The 17,425-nt window shown below is 38.2% G+C and overlaps 1 protein-coding gene across 13 annotated transcripts in view; it reads right to left on the bottom strand.

Annotated features, from left to right (window-relative positions):
* The window catches only part of LOC113916108 (ABI family member 3 binding protein), a 239,687-nt gene that overhangs the window by 101,665 nt on the left and 120,597 nt on the right, over nucleotides 1–17,425 (bottom strand). For all 13 annotated transcript variants that reach the window (XM_035722968.1, XM_027581964.2, XM_027581976.2 and 10 more), the window contains 6 exons: nucleotides 4,924–4,989; nucleotides 3,496–3,570; nucleotides 2,856–2,930; nucleotides 1,938–2,012; nucleotides 961–1,032; nucleotides 89–163 (listed from right to left, as the gene is read on the bottom strand). In XM_035722968.1, the coding sequence (XP_035578861.1) occupies nucleotides 89–163; nucleotides 961–1,032; nucleotides 1,938–2,012; nucleotides 2,856–2,930; nucleotides 3,496–3,570; nucleotides 4,924–4,989 (438 nt within the window). The remainder of the gene's footprint in view (nucleotides 1–88; nucleotides 164–960; nucleotides 1,033–1,937; nucleotides 2,013–2,855; nucleotides 2,931–3,495; nucleotides 3,571–4,923; nucleotides 4,990–17,425) is intronic.

Raw genomic sequence — 17,425 nt, 5'->3', positions numbered from 1 at the left:
AAATCAGAAGTCATTGCTCCAAAGAGTGGCATGAAACAATTTTTCAACCCTACTTTTGGAATTAAAAAAAAAAGTTCAGGGTAATTACCAGGTTTGGTGGGTGTCCCTTCTGGGGTGAGAGGAATTTTAGGTTTCAAAGAAATAAATTGTGTTTTACTGGGAGCTGGAAAAGTAAAGAAAATAATCAACAAATCAATATTTAAGCATTTCAGTGTCTAAAACCACAAAAGGAAAACCTATACTTTAAATGGAATGAACCCATCATCTTGGAAGGTTTTTGGAAATATTCCATTTGAAAGACTATTTCACAGACCAGCATTTAATGGAAAAACAGTGATAAATTTTCATCTGGTTTGGAAAAAAACATTTCAAGAATATATTTGAACTGACAGAAACAGCATTGCTATAAATAGCCACAGTAACTACACAAAAAAAATTATTCTATTGCATTATTTAAAAAAAAATCAATATAATCATCTTGTACCCTTACTTCACATTTCTCAGCCACATCCAAATCTTTAGGCATGTTTTAAAATGAATAATCACTGGTAGGTAAAATGCCATGGTCTGCGGTATAAAGAAATTCTACTAACATCATAATAGAATACTGTTCCTCCAAAGGAAGTCTGAGGTTGAACTTGAGGGCCTCCCTCAAAAAAAGTGGAGGACTGTGTTTAAGACTCCGCTTCACATACAATGGTGGATGGAAGAGGAGGCGGCCATGGTGGTTTGCCAGCGTTCCAAGGAACGGGATGATAGCTGGATGCGGAGTTCACATGTACTGACTGTGGGGCCACCTACCGAAAACCATGAAAGCCACCAAGCTGCTGTAATTTATGAGATTCTCAATATTGTTAAAATGAATCAATTAGAACAGAGACTGAGACATTACACAAAAGCTAAAGCACTGGATTTTCATGGTCAAATGAAGTAACGCATCTACCAAGGACATATCATTACCCAGCGTTGTCCATGTAGGTTCAGGGCTTTTAGGAATTTTAGGTGTAATTGTTCCAGGACTTGTGGTTCTTTCTGGTGATGGAAAGGAAAAAAAAAATTAAGATATCCTAGAGACAATAAAAAGCTATCATGCCAAGAAGAACTAAATGACCCTTTCGAAATCCTGTCATATTTAGCTGTCAGGGTTTACAAATGCAGTGAGTATAAGTTTTGGCAAATAATTTATAAGTTCAGTCATAGTAGTAAAGGCTATAAAAAACTGTATTTATCCTACCATGGAATAAGCAAAACTTGATTTGTTGAGCATGATTCTGAGTGTACTATTTGACAATGAAAAATATTACTTCCAGAGAAGCTAGCTGTCCCATGCAAATTCTGTGCCATAATGTATGTTTATGTTGTTCCCTCTGCCTTCTAATTTGTCTGAACCCTACACGTATTTTGAGACTTACATCCTCAACTCTTTTTTTCTCTGAGCTTCCATACAAGTATTATAGTCTCATAAGAAGATTGTATAGTTTTATGTTGATCTCATTCTTTATGCCATAAGATCTTTCTAAGATTATAAGCAATTGGACAGAGGGAGTCATGGTCTCTCCTGTTAGCCACTGCCCCTGTTCAAAGCTGAAAACATAGCAGGCACCCAAAACAAGGACTGTCAACCTAATAAACACCTAAATATACACACACACCAAGGAAATGAATTTCACTATATATCTTTCTAGCACTGTGACATTAGGACTTGTTTCTGGGTTTATACCAAAATTCACACGCAAGAACATCACTGACATAATTTTCAATAAAGTCTTCTTGAAAAATTGACTTCTGTTATTTTGAATTATTCATCTTCAGTAATTTTCAAATTTTGTAAAGAAAATTTGACCTATAGAATCATATAACCTCTTCCTATGATAAGGAGATGGACATTCTCTACTTGGATTTAAATACCCTGAGAGGTTAAAGAGGCAGTTATTTACCAGGTTTGGTTCTTGGTGGTTTGGGCCTGATGCGTCGTTTAGGTGTAGAAGGGATAGATGTAGTTTGCTGGGCAGCTGAAAGAAGATTTAATATAGCTTTGATAAGAAATATTTTTCAGGGGCCAATCAGGTTATAACTGTAAATTTGTAAACTTCTTGAATACAAGAACTACTTTTTATTTCTTTGTATCCCCAAAATGCCCAGCACTGTGCTTTATACACAGTAGATGCTCAATAAATGTGTGTGGGGCCAAAATGAATTGTCTATATAAAAACTGAAGGTACATTGTTGAGCTACAAGTACTGGGAAGTGGGCACTCTTAAGGGATTTAAGAACACAAGGTAGAATTAAGAATGCAAAAGATAATTTACTGAACAACTGGGGAGAAGCACAAATATGTGGAATTTGAGAATGGAACTTCCGAACTGCTTTAATTCTGTAGCTCATGACTAGCCTCTGCAGGAGTTAATGGACTTCATTATTCAAATAATTTTCTATTAGAGAATATAGGCTGTGTTAGTTCTTTTACCCATATTTCCTCATTGCAGAACCTACTTGGTGCTCTTTATATTTAGAGGACTTTGAGAAAAATACTCTGAGCAGGTGGTATCTAATTGTGCTAAAGAGAAGGGACTATATCCCAAAATAATTATCGTCTGTAATTCCATTGCAATTTTCTGGTAAGCAAAGTTGAAAGGATTACAGAAAGAAAATATCTCTTTAAATATATGGACACCAAGATTATGGGAATTCTTTGAGAATTATCCCAAGGCAAAGTTTGACAGATAACCCAGTTCTTGGAAGAATTTCATGGTAGAGAATGAAGGGAAATGTTTACTATTGAAAATATTCTGGAGGTCCAACAACACTTTCTCTGTTCTTTCAAAGTACACAACCATAAAAATGTCATTAGTTACCAGATGTTGTAGGTGGCATTGCAGGACTGGTAAAGATTTCCAGTTTTTGAGGGACAAATGGTGTTTCACTTGGAGCTGAAAACACAAACACCCCACCCACCAAGTAATTCCAGTTACAATGAGGTATTTTAGGAGTTTTAACATGCTTTTAGATGGTATTACAAAGCACATGCTACACGTACATGATTAAGTATGAAAAATGCATGTAGTCTTAAAAGCTGGTGGATGAAATCATGATTTAAAGAAGAGAAAAGGTCAGAATGACAACTGTTCAGTGGCTGACTCCAGGCAGGCTCAGTGCATGGAAGAGAGATGATACAGGCCACAAACACATGAATGAAATGAGATGATATGGATGACGAAGAGGTCCATGCAGTTTTCAAAGCTTTTCATTCCTTTAAAGATGGAAAAAATGATCATCTATTACAGTTCAAAAGAGAGAGAGAGAGAATGCCCAAAATGGAACGTAAGTTGCCTGCATTACAGCAAAAAAAAAAAAAAAAAAAAAAATACATTCAGAAGTAAGAACAAAATAAATGATTAGATGTGATGGAATGAAATGGTCATTTGGAAGAATGGCATTCACATGGATTTTCTTTTGATGGAAAATAAAGTAGGGTTTTTCTGTTAAAAACATTACCCAGTGTTGCCCTTGGCTGTTCAAGAGTTCTAGAAGTTTTAGGTGGGACAGAGTCCAGAAATGGATCACTTGTTGCTGTTGGAATAAATGTCAACATTTATAAAAGCAGAAGGCCCCAAGAATAAAACACAAATTCATGAGTAATAAATTATGCCTCAGATGGGGAAAAGTATCATGAAGACTTGAAGGAGAGGTGACCAACATTTTTAAACTAGTGATTCATTAGGAGCTGAAGATGAACTCACTTTTCAAAACATACATACTTTAAACATTAAAAACCATGATAAAAACAATGTTGCATATATTTAACTTGTTTTCAACTGGTTTTTCTGGTTTCTCACTTTTGTTTCTTAACTACTAGCCAAACCCACTGTTAGCATTCTATTTCATTTTTTCCCCTTATTTTCTGCTGCTATTTAAAATTATTTGCCTTTATCAGGGCACAAATAATGCCAAGATAAGGATAAATATACAAAAAATATAAGATATATATGTCTAGCAGAGACCAGTCATATTTTTTTTTTAAAGATTTTATTTACTTACTTACTTGAGAGAGCAAGAATGAGAGAGAGAGAGAGAGCACATGAGAGGGGGGAGGGTCAGAGGGAGAAGCAGACTCCCCGCTGAGCAGGGAGCCTGATGTGGGGCCCGATCCCAGGACTCCAGGATCATGACCTGAGCCGAAGGCAGTCGCTTAACCAATTGAGCCACCCAGGTGCCCGAGACCAGTCATATTTACTCTGAATCTCTCACGGTACCTAGTTTAGTAGGTGCTTAATAAATTCTTGCTAAAAGGAACTATTAGATTGAGTTAAACTCATTTGTAGAAGGATCAGTGAGTGAATGTTAAAGATTAGACCCAACTGGACTTCAGTAGACAAATGAATGACATGATTGCTCTAGGGCAGGATTTTTCACCTCAGTACCACTGCCATTTAGGGGTGGATAATTCCTTGTTGGGTAGGGGGAGAGGGCCTGTCCTGTATATTTGCAGGGGTTTGGCAGTATCCCTGGTCTCTACCCACTTGATGTCATTACCACCTTCCCCAGTTGTGACAATCGAAAATGTCTCTAGGCATTGAGACATTTGAGAACCACTGCTCTACAGAAAACTCTCTAAGAACCTAAAACCTTCTTCGAATGCTATTGATAATAGAGCAATAGGCCATTACATGACTTTGGCTCAGTGGCAACCAAATCTATCTGCATCTCGCACATGTGGCAGAGATTATTACTGATGGATATAAAGAAATAACCACTCAACAGAGAAATGGGTGGAATTCATCTCCCTGACACAGACAACCATTTCCCTCCCGCAGAGCTCTAAAGGCTGTGCTTTCTCACTCTGCAAAGATCAAAGCGAGAAGTAGGTGCAGTGCTGTCAGAATTATCTGGCATCCAAAGAAAGCCTTGAGAAGCTGGATGTACCTGTGTGGGGTTCTGACATTTCAGGCTCATCTGATGTCGCAGGGCTTGAGAAAACATCGTAAGCGGCTTTTAAAAAGAAAAGGTAAAACAAAAGAGAAGATGTTAATTTTGATTAATTTTAAAAGGTTTCATGACATAATTTAATGCTAGTTACAAGAGAATCTTGTGTAGGTGCCTAGTGAATGTCGGCTCTGGGCTACTGGTCTTGTCACTAACGCGTGAGCAATCACTAAGACTTGCCTCCAGTCTTTTTCCCCTGAACTAAAGCTTTTTCTACAGTGAGCTGGACACTGGCCTCGAGGGTGATGTGCACATAGTGCTATATATTTACAATGAAGTGGTTCCAGCTCTAAATCAAAGAGCTTCGAAGACTATAAACATATATGAGTCAGACGCAGTTTGAGGAGAGATTTCCAAAGAAGGAAAGAGTGGTCGCACTGAAGCTTTTTGCACAGAGTCTACTGCTTAGTCTTCCTACCTGGTAAAAAGTTACCACCGTGGAATCTGATGTTTGGACTGCACTTTTCAGTTTGCACAGCACTTTCTCACCTATTGGCTTATTTAACCCTCTCAACATCCCTGAGAAATAGGTGAGGTAGACATCCTCCCCATTTTCCAGATAATGGGGTATTATCTCCGTTTTCTAGGCAACAAAGTTGAGATTCACAGCGGTGAAGACAGTTGCCAGTGGTCCCACACTGGGATTGTCAAGTTCAGCATATTTTCCATCCCATTAACAGGGCCAGGAAGAGCCGAGTTAAGACCAGTGCTCTCCTCTTGCACCACAGCTCCTGCCTCTTTACCTAGAAGCAGCTTTCTTTTCTATATTCCCTGTAGCCCTTTTACAGACTAGGTGGATTTCAGGATCAATTTCATATACTACCTAAAATAAAGAAAGCAGGGCGACCTTAAAAATAACGGTTGATTTCAACACAGGGATACATTTCATGTCCATGTAAGAGTTGAATCTGTAAGCAAGAACAGCATCAAAATAAAAATGTTCTGTTTTCCGCACAAAGAGCGGTCACTACGGTAATGGGAGGTGTAGACAAGGCATTGTTATGAGGTAGATGTTACTTTCCATACCCATTCAAAATGGCTGTACAGAAATAAACTAAAAAGGCAGGAATTCACAGGAAAATTTACTTAGCAATTACTTGTAGTCCAGTGACACTGTCGTGATTTTGAGCCCGTGCTAGGTGAAGGTGGAAGAAAGAGAATATCGCACCGCGAGACACAGAGAGGCAGTTCATAGTGCACCACACACGAAAGAAGCAGGAAATAGATTTCAATTCCCATGAAGGGGAATCTACTGCTTTGCAAAATCTTCAAAAACAGAAAGAACATCATGAGTCATGCAAATGTTCTAAGAGTAGATCCATTACATTGTGATGCAAAGTTTTCTTGAGCCTTGCTACAATTTTAAAGGATCAGATAAGAATGCTTAACTTTTTTTTTTTTTAAGATTTTATTTATTTGAGAGAGAGGACATGAGCCGGGCAGGGCGGGGGGGGGGGGGGTGCTGTTGCAGAGGGAGAGGGAGAAGCAGGCTCTCCAGGACCCCAGGACTGTGACCTCAGCCAAAGGCAGACGCTTAACCAACTGAGTCACCCAGGCGCCCCAGTGACTGACCTTTTAAAGTACAAAAATGCTGACAGTTGTTGATCTGAGGCTTGTGTTAAGCCAACTTCAAGTCATGGATGTTGCAGAGTCAGCTCTATCTGATTCTAAACAAGTTAGGAAAACTTTACCAACTTGTATTTAAACTTCTCATACCAGAAATTATAAAATGTTTGACTTTTATTTATATCGCTGTTTGCTTTTGAAAAATGCCACAACTGTCTCTTACCCTAAGTCCCACATTTCCCTTTTATCTAGTAATGTTGAACCATCTTTCCTAGATTCTGTACTTTTTGTCCCAAGAGATATTTATTTACCCTCTTTCTACTTTTATTCTGGAGGTTCCAAGCTAGGCTGCCTTCTTCCCTCATGTTATTCCTAGAAGGCATATACTGGAGAAAGAAGCCCTCCTTGCATCATCCAATGGCCACTGTGGCTCATGTCAGGGACCTCTAACTTCCAAACATTTTCTCAAATATACTTAAGATTAGGGGCACCTGGGGGCTCGGTCATTAAGCGTCTACCTTCGGCTTGGGTGACGATCCCAGGGTCCTGGGATGGAGCCCCGCCTCAGGTTCCCTACTCGGCAGGAGGCCTGCTTCTCCCTCTCCCACTCCCCTGCTTGTGTTCCCTCTCTCATTGTCTGTCTAATAAATAAATCTTTAAAAAAAAAAAAAAGATTAAAATAACACATCTGCCAGGAGGCTTGGTCCCTGCTATTTCTGTTTCTGGAGTTTCTGAGAGTTGAGTGAGTTAAGAACAAGAGGGCTAACAACTCACAAACCCCTCTTGTTAGCAGTTTTATGTTGTTTGGGCAGCTTTGAGAGACACCCCACCACCTTGCTTGGCTCATAGGTTAAACATGCTTTTTTGACTTTGAAGTAATAGATGTTGGAGGAAAAAAGAGTGTCAGAAATGGACTTCTCTAAAAATCAACAGCTCTTGATTTCTTTACAAAATTCCAGAGTATTTCTATACCAGAGTAAAATGTGTGAAATGGTTAGACATCCCTGGCTTTTTAAAAGGCTACTCCAGCTATGAAAGTGATAGCTAAGAGTTTAGAGCAAACCCTTATATTTGTTAGACACTCTACATGCTATGATGCATTATTGTTTAGAGGCAAACATCTTCTATCACCAATGTTTACTTCAGTGGATGAAATGCTCCCATGTGACGTTAAGCACATTCTCTAATCTTGCATTCACAGAACATAAATGGGACCAAAAGTTGCAGAACCAATCTAATGTAAGTAAAGTAGGTAGTTCAATTCAAAGGTTAGAAAAAGCAATTATTAACTTTCTTTCAAAAAACAGTAATGACTAATAACCAAGTTTTACTTTTGTATTTTTCAGAAAAAGTATTAGTATGAAATAAGGCATACTACCATTTGCTCATTTGCTCACAACTTCCTAAAACCACATTGTTAGAGTACATGTTGTTGGCTGTATATTTCTAGTTTGTAAAAACTGATTAGATGCAAATTCCATCATAAAAATGCTCTGGTATTGCTCTGGAAACATATGATGGCACACAGATAAGGCATTTCCAATTACCAAGAATTTATCAACTTATTTTCGTCAAATTCCATGAATATTGGTAACCATGTGAAAGACTTTCCTTTTTAAACAAATTCTTAGATGAACAATCTCATTAGGACAGAAATTGCATCAGTCATGCTCATTAAACACCCCAAGCTTTATTTTACCCCAGAGTCTGGTACATGGTAGAAACACGATAAAATTAATAAAAATAATTATTTTATTAATTAATAGAATTAATAGAGTTGATCTGCAAGATGGCCATTATAGTGAACAAATAACAGTGGGTTTGACAGCTGGGTAGTTTATGCTCTTAGGACAAATGGAAAATAAATGAATAGGTCCCTTTAATTATCTTACGATACACATATGTATGCACACAGATCTCTTCCTCCGCTACACAATTAATCACCTGCCACATGCTTATGTGGCCATCCCCTGCCATGGAAATAGAATCCTAAAAACATATATGAAGGAGCAATGGGAAAATACCACAGGACTATCAATAAATAGGTAGATGAGAAAAGCATTTATGAACACCACACACAGAGTTCTCAGTACCACTGAAATAAATAAATAATGCTTTCCTCAGTTCGTGGAAAAATAAAATACCTCTCTGGTTGGCCTTGAAATTTGTGAAAACAGTGCCTACAAGAAAATGCTCCTGAAGCAAAACCAAAGGCTGAGGCTGTAAATCTCAAAGTGAATCTGTAAACCATCTGCTGCCCTTGAATCCTATTTTCCGACTCTCAAAGCATCAACAACACAACTCATCCCTACTTCTTCTCCTCTCTAGGGCTTCATCCAGTTGGGTGGGCCAGATCTGCACTCATCAACACCTCACAAGGAGGCAGTAAGATCCAGATGCAGATAGAGTTCAATCTCTTTTCAACCACTCCGAGCAAACCACCTGTGGCCACAACTTTCCAACCAGTATACCACTCCTCGGGTGTGCTGGTCATTCAGCTTTCAGCTCTTTAAATGATGTAGAGAGCTTATGTGCATATTGTAATTTACTGAAGATCTACAAAGTACTGAAAATAATTAGTGGATTCCCAAAGTGGATTCGAATGAGGAGACTGAGGCGGACTGTTCTCAGTTCAGACTCCCTTGTTAAGGGCAAGCCTCTAAAGAGAACTGTTTATCGTTCAAGGGGAAGGAATTATGTCAGAAGAAGGAGTCTTCTTAGTAATAAGTCACAGTGCATTTGGAGGGAAAAATCGGTTATTCTGGACACACTGGGGAAAGAACAGGCAGGAGAGTTTTCTAAGGATGAAAGTAAACATGTCGAATCATCTTGGGTTATAAAAAGAAACCATTTTCTTTGCTTGAATTGGACTTTAAATCTTCCTGGGACTAAGTGATGGTCTTTTTAAGGGGATGATCAAGGAAGTCAAGGAGGCTTAACACCAATGACATTATGAAACCAGAAACAAAATGCTGATTTCCATCCCCGCCCCCCCGCCATGATATAAAGGGAGTTAGAAATCATGCATGTGCCCCAGCTATGGGATGATATAGACGCAGCATTTATGCTGCTTCTCCCTCCTCTGATGTCCATGGAAAAACACAGCCCATTGGTCACGCATCATTTTACTTCCTGAGCCTAGAAAGGGTCTCAGAGTTTATAGAATGATTAAGGCTGCCACTCTAACTCCACAGTGTGGCTGTGTGATACATTCGTGCCATGGGGTGAATAGGACATCAGACCATTCCATGGGGGGCAGGGTCTCTTTAAATAACAATGCACATACCCTTTCCATTCTTCATAAAAAAATGTTTAAATAAGTCAAATGAAGACCCAAGAATCATTTGATACACTCATATATATGTGAGCTTAGTCTTTTTATTTTCTCTCTTCCTTCTTTCTTCCTTCCTTTCTTTTTAGTAATTTGTTGTTATACTATATATTATAAATAATATATTATTTCCATTTTATAGGTGGGGAGACTGGGGCTCTAAGAGGTTAAATCACTTGTCTACATCACATAACTGCTAAATAGTTGAGTTGGTTATTAGCCCAGCTTTGTCTCACTCTATAGTTCACAGATTAGTGATCACATTTGCAATAAGATTGAACTTCAGAAACTGGCCAGCCTTTCTCATAGACCACTTAATATTTCTTAAAAATCTAGAAAGTACCTGACCCTAATAACATTTAATTAACTGTTGGGAAGCTGTTCAACAAAAAATTTCAAAGCAAGCTGTATGATATTGTTTCACTCTAGGAGTGGTTTGTTAGAGAGAAGCTTAGGAAAGAAATGAATGCGGATCTAGTTTTTGCTCCTCTGCCCATTCACGGGCAAGCAACTTACTTATCTCCTTAAAAGAAAATGATAGCTCTCTTTACTTCCAGGGACTTCTGGAGGATCAATATGATGGCATATATACAACCCTTTGAATCTCTTAATAGAAAAAAAATACAAATTTGTCCAAATACAAAACTGTATTATTCCGGTAAAGAGGTAATCCAACCAGTACATGTACATGCATGCAAATGCAGAATTCTTTGTGGGGAGTGGAAGGTACTGAGAGCTCTTCCAGAACTCACTCTATAGTAACACAGAAATCAGTCAACTGGCTACTTACCAATAGAACTTAAGACCAATTCTATTGCATCATCAGAAAAATGTACTTTTCTTAATGATTGTTAAAAGCACTTAAGTATTTCTAAAATGTGGGCAACTTTCTTTTAATATAGAACTTATTTTAGGAAGTATGGGGTCTTTGTCTGGTTTTGGGATCAAGGTAATGGTGGCCTCATAAAACGAGTTTGGAAGTTTTCCTTCCATTTCTATTTTTTGGAACAGTTTCAGAAGAATAGATATTAGTTCCTCTTTAAATGTTTGGTAGAATTCCCCTGGGAAGCCATCTGGCCCTGGGCTTTTGTTTGTTGGGAGATTTTTGATTACTGCTTCAGTTTCCTTAGTGGTTATAGGTCTACTCAGGTTTTCTATTTCTTCCTGGTTCAGTTTTGGTAGTTTATACATCTCTAGGAATGCAGCCATTTCTTCCAGATTATCTAATTTGCTGGCATATAGTTGCTCATAATATGTTCTTATAATTGTATTTCTTTGGTGTTAGTTGTAATCTCTCCTCTTTCATTTATGATTTTATTTATTTGGGTCATTTCTCTTTTCTTTTTGATAAGTCTGGCCAGGGGTTTATCAATCTTGTTAATTCTTTCAAAGAACCAGTTCCTAGTTTCATTGATCTGTTCTACTGTTCTTTTGGTTTCTATTTCATTGATATCTGCTCTGATCTTTATTATTTCTCTTCTCCTGCTGGGTTTAGCCTTTATTTGATGTTCTTTCAGAAAAAGACCTCATCAAAAAGGAGAATTACAGACCAATATCCTTGATGAACATGGATGCAAAAATTCTCACCAAAATACTAGCCAATAAGATCCAACAGTACATTAAAAGGATTATTCACCATGACCAAGTGGGATTTATCTCTGGGCTGCAAGGTTGGTTCAACATCCACAAATCAATGTGATACAATACATTAATAAAAGAAAGAACAAGAACCATATGATCCTCTCAATAGATGCAGAAAAAGCATTTGACAAAGTACAGCATCCTTTCTTGATCAAAACTCTTCAGAGTATAGGGATAGAGGGTACATACCGCAATATCATAAAAGCCATCTATGAAAAACCTACAGCGAATATCATTCTCAATGGGGAAAAACTGAGAGCTTTCCTCCTAATATCAGGAACATGGCAGGGATGTCCACTATCACCACTGCTATTCAACATAGTATTAGAAGTCCTAGCCACAGCAATCAGACAATAAAAAGAAATAAAAGGCATCCAAATCAGCAAAGAAGTCAAACTCTCACTCTTTGCAGATGATATGATACTTTATGTGGAAAACCCAGAAGACTCCACCCCAAAACTGCTAGAACTCATACAGGAATTCAGTAAAGTGGCAGGATATAAAATCAATGCCCAGAAATCAGTGGCATTCCTATACACCAACAACAAGACAGGAGAGAGAGCAATTAAGGAGTCGATCCCATTTACAATTGCACCCAGAACCATAAGATACCTAGGAATAAATCTAACCAAAGAGGCAAAGAACCTGTACTCAGAAAACTATAAAATACTCATGAAAGAAATTGAGGAAGACACAAAGAAACGTTCCATGCTCATGGATTGAAAGAACAAATATTGTGAAGATGTCAATGCTACCTAGAACAATCCACACACTTAATGCAATCCCTATCAAAATATCATCCACTTTTTTCAAAGAAATGGAACAAATAATCCTAAAATTTGTATGGAACCAGAAGAGACCCCAAATAGCCAGAGGAATATTGAAAAAGAAAAGCAAAGCTGGTGGCATCACAATTCCAGACTTCAAGCTCTATTACAAAGCTGTAATCATCAAGACAGTATGGTACTGGCACAAAAACCGACACATAGATCAATGGAACAGAATAGAGAGCCCAGAAATGGACCCTCAACTCTATGGTCAACTAATCTTCGACAAAGCAGGAAAGAATGTCCAATGGAAAAAAGGCAGTCTCTTCAACAAATGGTGTTGGGAAAATTGGACAGCCACAGGTAGAAGAAGGAAACTGGACCATTTCCTTACACCACACACAAAAATAGACTCCAAATGGTTGAAAGACCTCAATGTGAGATAGGAGTCCATCAAAATCCTAAAGGAGAACACAGGCAGCAACCTCTTTGACCTCAGCTGTAGCAACTTCTTCCTAGAAAGATCGCCAAGGGCAAAAATGAACTATTGGCACTTCATCAAGATCAAAAGCTTTTGCACAGCAAAAGAAACAGTCAACAAAAGACAACCTACAAAATGGGAGAAGATATTTGCAAATGACATATCAGATAAAGGGCTAGTATCCAAAATGTATAAAGAATTTATCAAACTCAACACCCAAAGAACAAATAATCCAATCAAGAAATAGGCAGAAGACATGAACAGACATTTTTCCAAAGAAGACATCCAAATGGCCAACAGACACATGAAAAAGTGCACAACATAGCTTGGCATCAGGGAAATCCAAATCAAATCCTCAATGAGATACCACCTCACACCAGCCAGAATGGCTAAAATTAACAAGTCAGGAAATGACAGATGTTGGCAGGGATGTGGAGAAAGGGGAACCCTCCTATACTGTTGGTGGGACTGCAAGCTGGTGCAGCCACTCTGCAAAACAGTATGGAGGTTCCTCAAAAAGTTGAAAATAGAGCTACCATATGATCCAGCAATTGCACTACTGGGTATTTACCCCAAAGATACATATGGAGGGATCCGAAGGGATACGTGCACCCCTATGTTTATAGCAGCAATGTCCACCATAGCCAAACTATGGAAAGAGCCAAGATGTCCTTCAACAGATGAATGGGTAAAGAAAATGTGGTTATATATATACAATGGAATATTATTCAGCCATCAAAAGGAATGAGATCTTGCCATTTGCAACAATGTGGATGGAACTGGAGGGTATTATGCTGAGCGAAATAAGTCAATCAGAGAAAGACATGTATCATATGATCTCACTGATATGAGGAATTCTTAACCTCAGGAAAAAAAAACTGAGGATTGCTGGAGTGGTGGGGAGTTGGAGGGATGAGGTGGCTGGGTGATAGACATTGGGGAGGGTATGTGCTATCATGAGTGCTGTGAATTGTGTGAGACTGTTGAATCACAGACCTGTACCTCTGAAACAAGTAATACATTATATGTAAAAAAAAAAAAAAGATAGCAGGAAGGGAAAAATGAAGGGGGGATGGAAATCGGAGGGGGAGACAAACCATGAGAGACTATGGACTCTGAGAAACAAACTGAGGGTTCTAGAGGGGAGGGGGTGGGGGGATGGGTTAGCCTGGTGATGGGTATTAAGGAGGGCACGTACTGCATAGAGCACTGGGTGTTATATGCAAACAATGAATCATGGAACACTACATCAAAAACTAATGATGTAATGTATGATGATTAACATAACATAAAATAAAATAAAATAAAGTAAAATAAAATAAAATAAAATAAAATAAAATAAAATAAAATAAAATAAAATAAAATAAAGAAGAAGTGTATATATATATTCCAGGGGCACTTGGGTGGCTCTGTTGGTTAAGTGTCCGACTCTTCATTTTGGCTCAGGTCATGATCTCAGGGTTGTGGGATCCACGCTCAGCACGGAATCTGCTTATCCCTCTTCTTCTGCTCCTCCCCCCACTCATGCTCAATCTCTCTCTCTCTCAAATAAACAAAATCTTTTTAAAAAATCTTTAAAGTAGTATATATTCTGGTATATAATTATAGAGCAGATTTTTATGATCTCCTTTCTAAACTTTAAGAAAAATTTGATTTGCTAAGGGAATAAAAAAATCAATCAATCCTACTTAAACATACTTTAGAGAAGGCTTAATACAAAATATAATATCAAATAATGAGATCACAAAATGCAGCACTAATGAAAGATTAGGGCAAGTAGGCTAAAAGTGGGGAAGAGTATTTTTGATGGCTACACTTCTCAGATTTTCTGGGATATTCCAAATTCCAAATACCCTGTCCCACTCTTTCATCAACTGTTGAGATGACCTAGGGATTTCAATAATCAGCATGCAAGTTAGAATTTCCATATAGCTTTTTATAACCCAAAGTAACACAGACATCTTTTTGAGAGCATGAATTCTGATGATTTGATACAAAATATGAAGTAAATGTGGAAAACACAAATCCAGCAGTGCTGAAGCAAAATGAGTTTTACAAGAGGTATTGATAAATCGCACTTAATGGTTGACAAAGAAAAGCAGTCCCTGGCATCCAGGAGCTGGCCTGGCATCCACAGCTAGGTTGTGGTGTTCTCCTGCTGAGCATTAACAATTTGAAAGAACACCAACATCAGACAAGACCACTTAGTGACCAAGATGGATCAAGACAAAAACAATACCATTCTGTAATTGTGTGGAACACAAATGCATGAACACAAAAATTACTGTCCCCACATTCTGGCTAATATGAATTTACCAATCACAACTTTGCTTCACTCTGTTCTTCTTCACTTCTAGTTAAGAATTACGATATTCAGTTATAGAATTACTCCTACTTTCTGGGAGCAGCCATTCCAGAGCAAAGCACCACTTCCTTGGACCCTCCCCAGAATCACCTAAAACAGGGCCACGTCCCACAATAAGTCCTCTCCAGCACCCTTTTACCAAGAGATCCCACAGTTTCTCATGCTCTGCATTCTCTCTTGTTGCAATAAGTAAATACTAACTTTGTTCAAAAACAGGTGTGGCTCTAGTGGTCTTTGGCTGAAAGGAATTGATATAATAAGTCTAGATACACTGTATCCCAACAGAGAAAACAAAATGTGTTCATTTTGTTCATTCATACCAGCTAAATATATCATTTCTTCAAAGGATACAACAACTAAAAATGGGACCAATAGTTTTATGGAACAGCTTTCCAGACTATCTCTACCTCTCTCTCTTCTTAATTTCTAAAAACAGTTGCATTAGGAAACCATGGTAAGTGGAAAGTAAAATAATCATATACACTAAAACTAGGAAATAGAAACGTAGTCCATGTATAAATTCACACAAAATCAATCACAAGAAACAGGAAAGGCTGAAATGAATGAAAGGATGGCATGAACATATCAATTTATCAAACCACAGTATATAGGATAAGTTTTAATTTGAAATTTAACAAGTAAGAAGAGGCCACAGAACACTTATGTAAGAGATAGAAGCATTGTGTGTATTAGTAGAAACAAGAGATACTTAATCACCCACTTTGAGAAACTAATCTTATATTGACTTGAGGCCTCTCATCCTATAATTGACCACATTTGATGATTCTTACCTACACCATGTGAACTATTATAGACTAAAGTAGTGCTTCTCAAACTTTACTGTTCATAGCAATTACCTGGAAATCTTGTTTAAAAAGCAGATCCTGATTCAATAGATTTGGAGTAGAGCCCAAGATTCTGCCTTTTTAACAAGTTCCCCAGGGATACCAATGCTTCTGGTCTAAGGGATCATACTTAGTAGCAGAAGTATAAAATTTAAATGTTTGTGAAGGAAGGCTAGGAAGTTTCTAGGGCCAATGTTCATGCCTGAAATCATTACCTCCTGAACTGTTACAGCCCATAACAAGCCCCAATGCTTCATCCTGAGGGGGTTGGCAGTCAATAGTTGCAAGTTCTCTGGAAGCCTAAGTTTGCTCCGGCAGTAGTGAGGTAACTGAATAATGCAAGTGCTTCCTGCTGTATGAGCCACTATTCATACTCCATCAGAGCAAGACAAGAATATTCCTTTTCTGGAAGTGGAGGCAAAAGGAACCTTCCCTTTATGAAGATCTTTAATCTCCTCCATCTTTGTCTCTTTGTAACCCTACAGTCCTCACTTCCCAACATATTCTCACTCCCCAAAGCTTGGTTCAACTCAGCCATTAACATTTCATAAATGGTTTCCTTGAGGTTTTGGTCAGTTCACTCTTGAATAATCATAGACATCAAAAAACTATAGGCTGCTCAGGGGAAACCTAGCTGACCCTATGCCCCCAAGGTTAATAACCCAAAAGCTAAGAGATGAAAGGGACCTAAGAGTTCATCTAGTTTAGTTTGGAGAGCTGTAACCCTCACGAATGATATGGGAGTCAGGCCAGGCACGCCACAGTGCAGCAGATAAGCCATCACACAGGTCCACAGACGAGTTGTTGCCCTGTAATCACATCCCACGCTGTGCCTGTGGGATGGCTCAGTATGAAACTCTACCCCGAACCCAGATTTTACATTCAGGTGACCTGGAATGCTGAAGATATTTTTGCACCCACATTAAGTAATTGCATTTGGGTTTCAGGGTCAGTGACTAGGGGAATGGAGCCTTAGAAAGACCCAATTTGAGACTTCTCTGGATTGGTTGACAACCACAGCCAACTTTCAAGTGTTTTCCCACTTGAGAGGAGAGACTCTAATAGACATGCTTACTTCATGGGGTGCCACCCTTTTATCTTTTGCTGAGATCTGAGCCCATCACATGTAACAAAGAAAGAAAAATTTGACTAAAATCTGAAGGCACATTCTCACTCTTTCTCAAACCAGTTCTCTGCTGGAATCCATTCTGGGGAATACCACCAAATGTCAGTGTTCTTAACTTCATTACATGAACTTCCAACCACATTACATACTACATAATTTTTATTCAAAACATCACAACTAGAAGTTCACAAAAATTAAAATGCAAACAAGTAAAACAAAAGTCATAGAAGTAATCACCCGAAGTGGTTTCTGAGGTTTTCTTATAATTCTCACATGCTGATCATTCTTTTTAGTTGTCTGCTAGACAGCAAAGATGTATA

The sequence above is a fragment of the Zalophus californianus genome, chromosome 1 (genome assembly GCF_009762305.2).
Source record: "Zalophus californianus isolate mZalCal1 chromosome 1, mZalCal1.pri.v2, whole genome shotgun sequence".
Taxonomy (NCBI): Eukaryota; Metazoa; Chordata; class Mammalia; order Carnivora; family Otariidae; genus Zalophus; species Zalophus californianus.
Note: the sequence above shows the minus strand (reverse complement) of the source record. Positions and strands in the feature narration are given on the sequence as shown.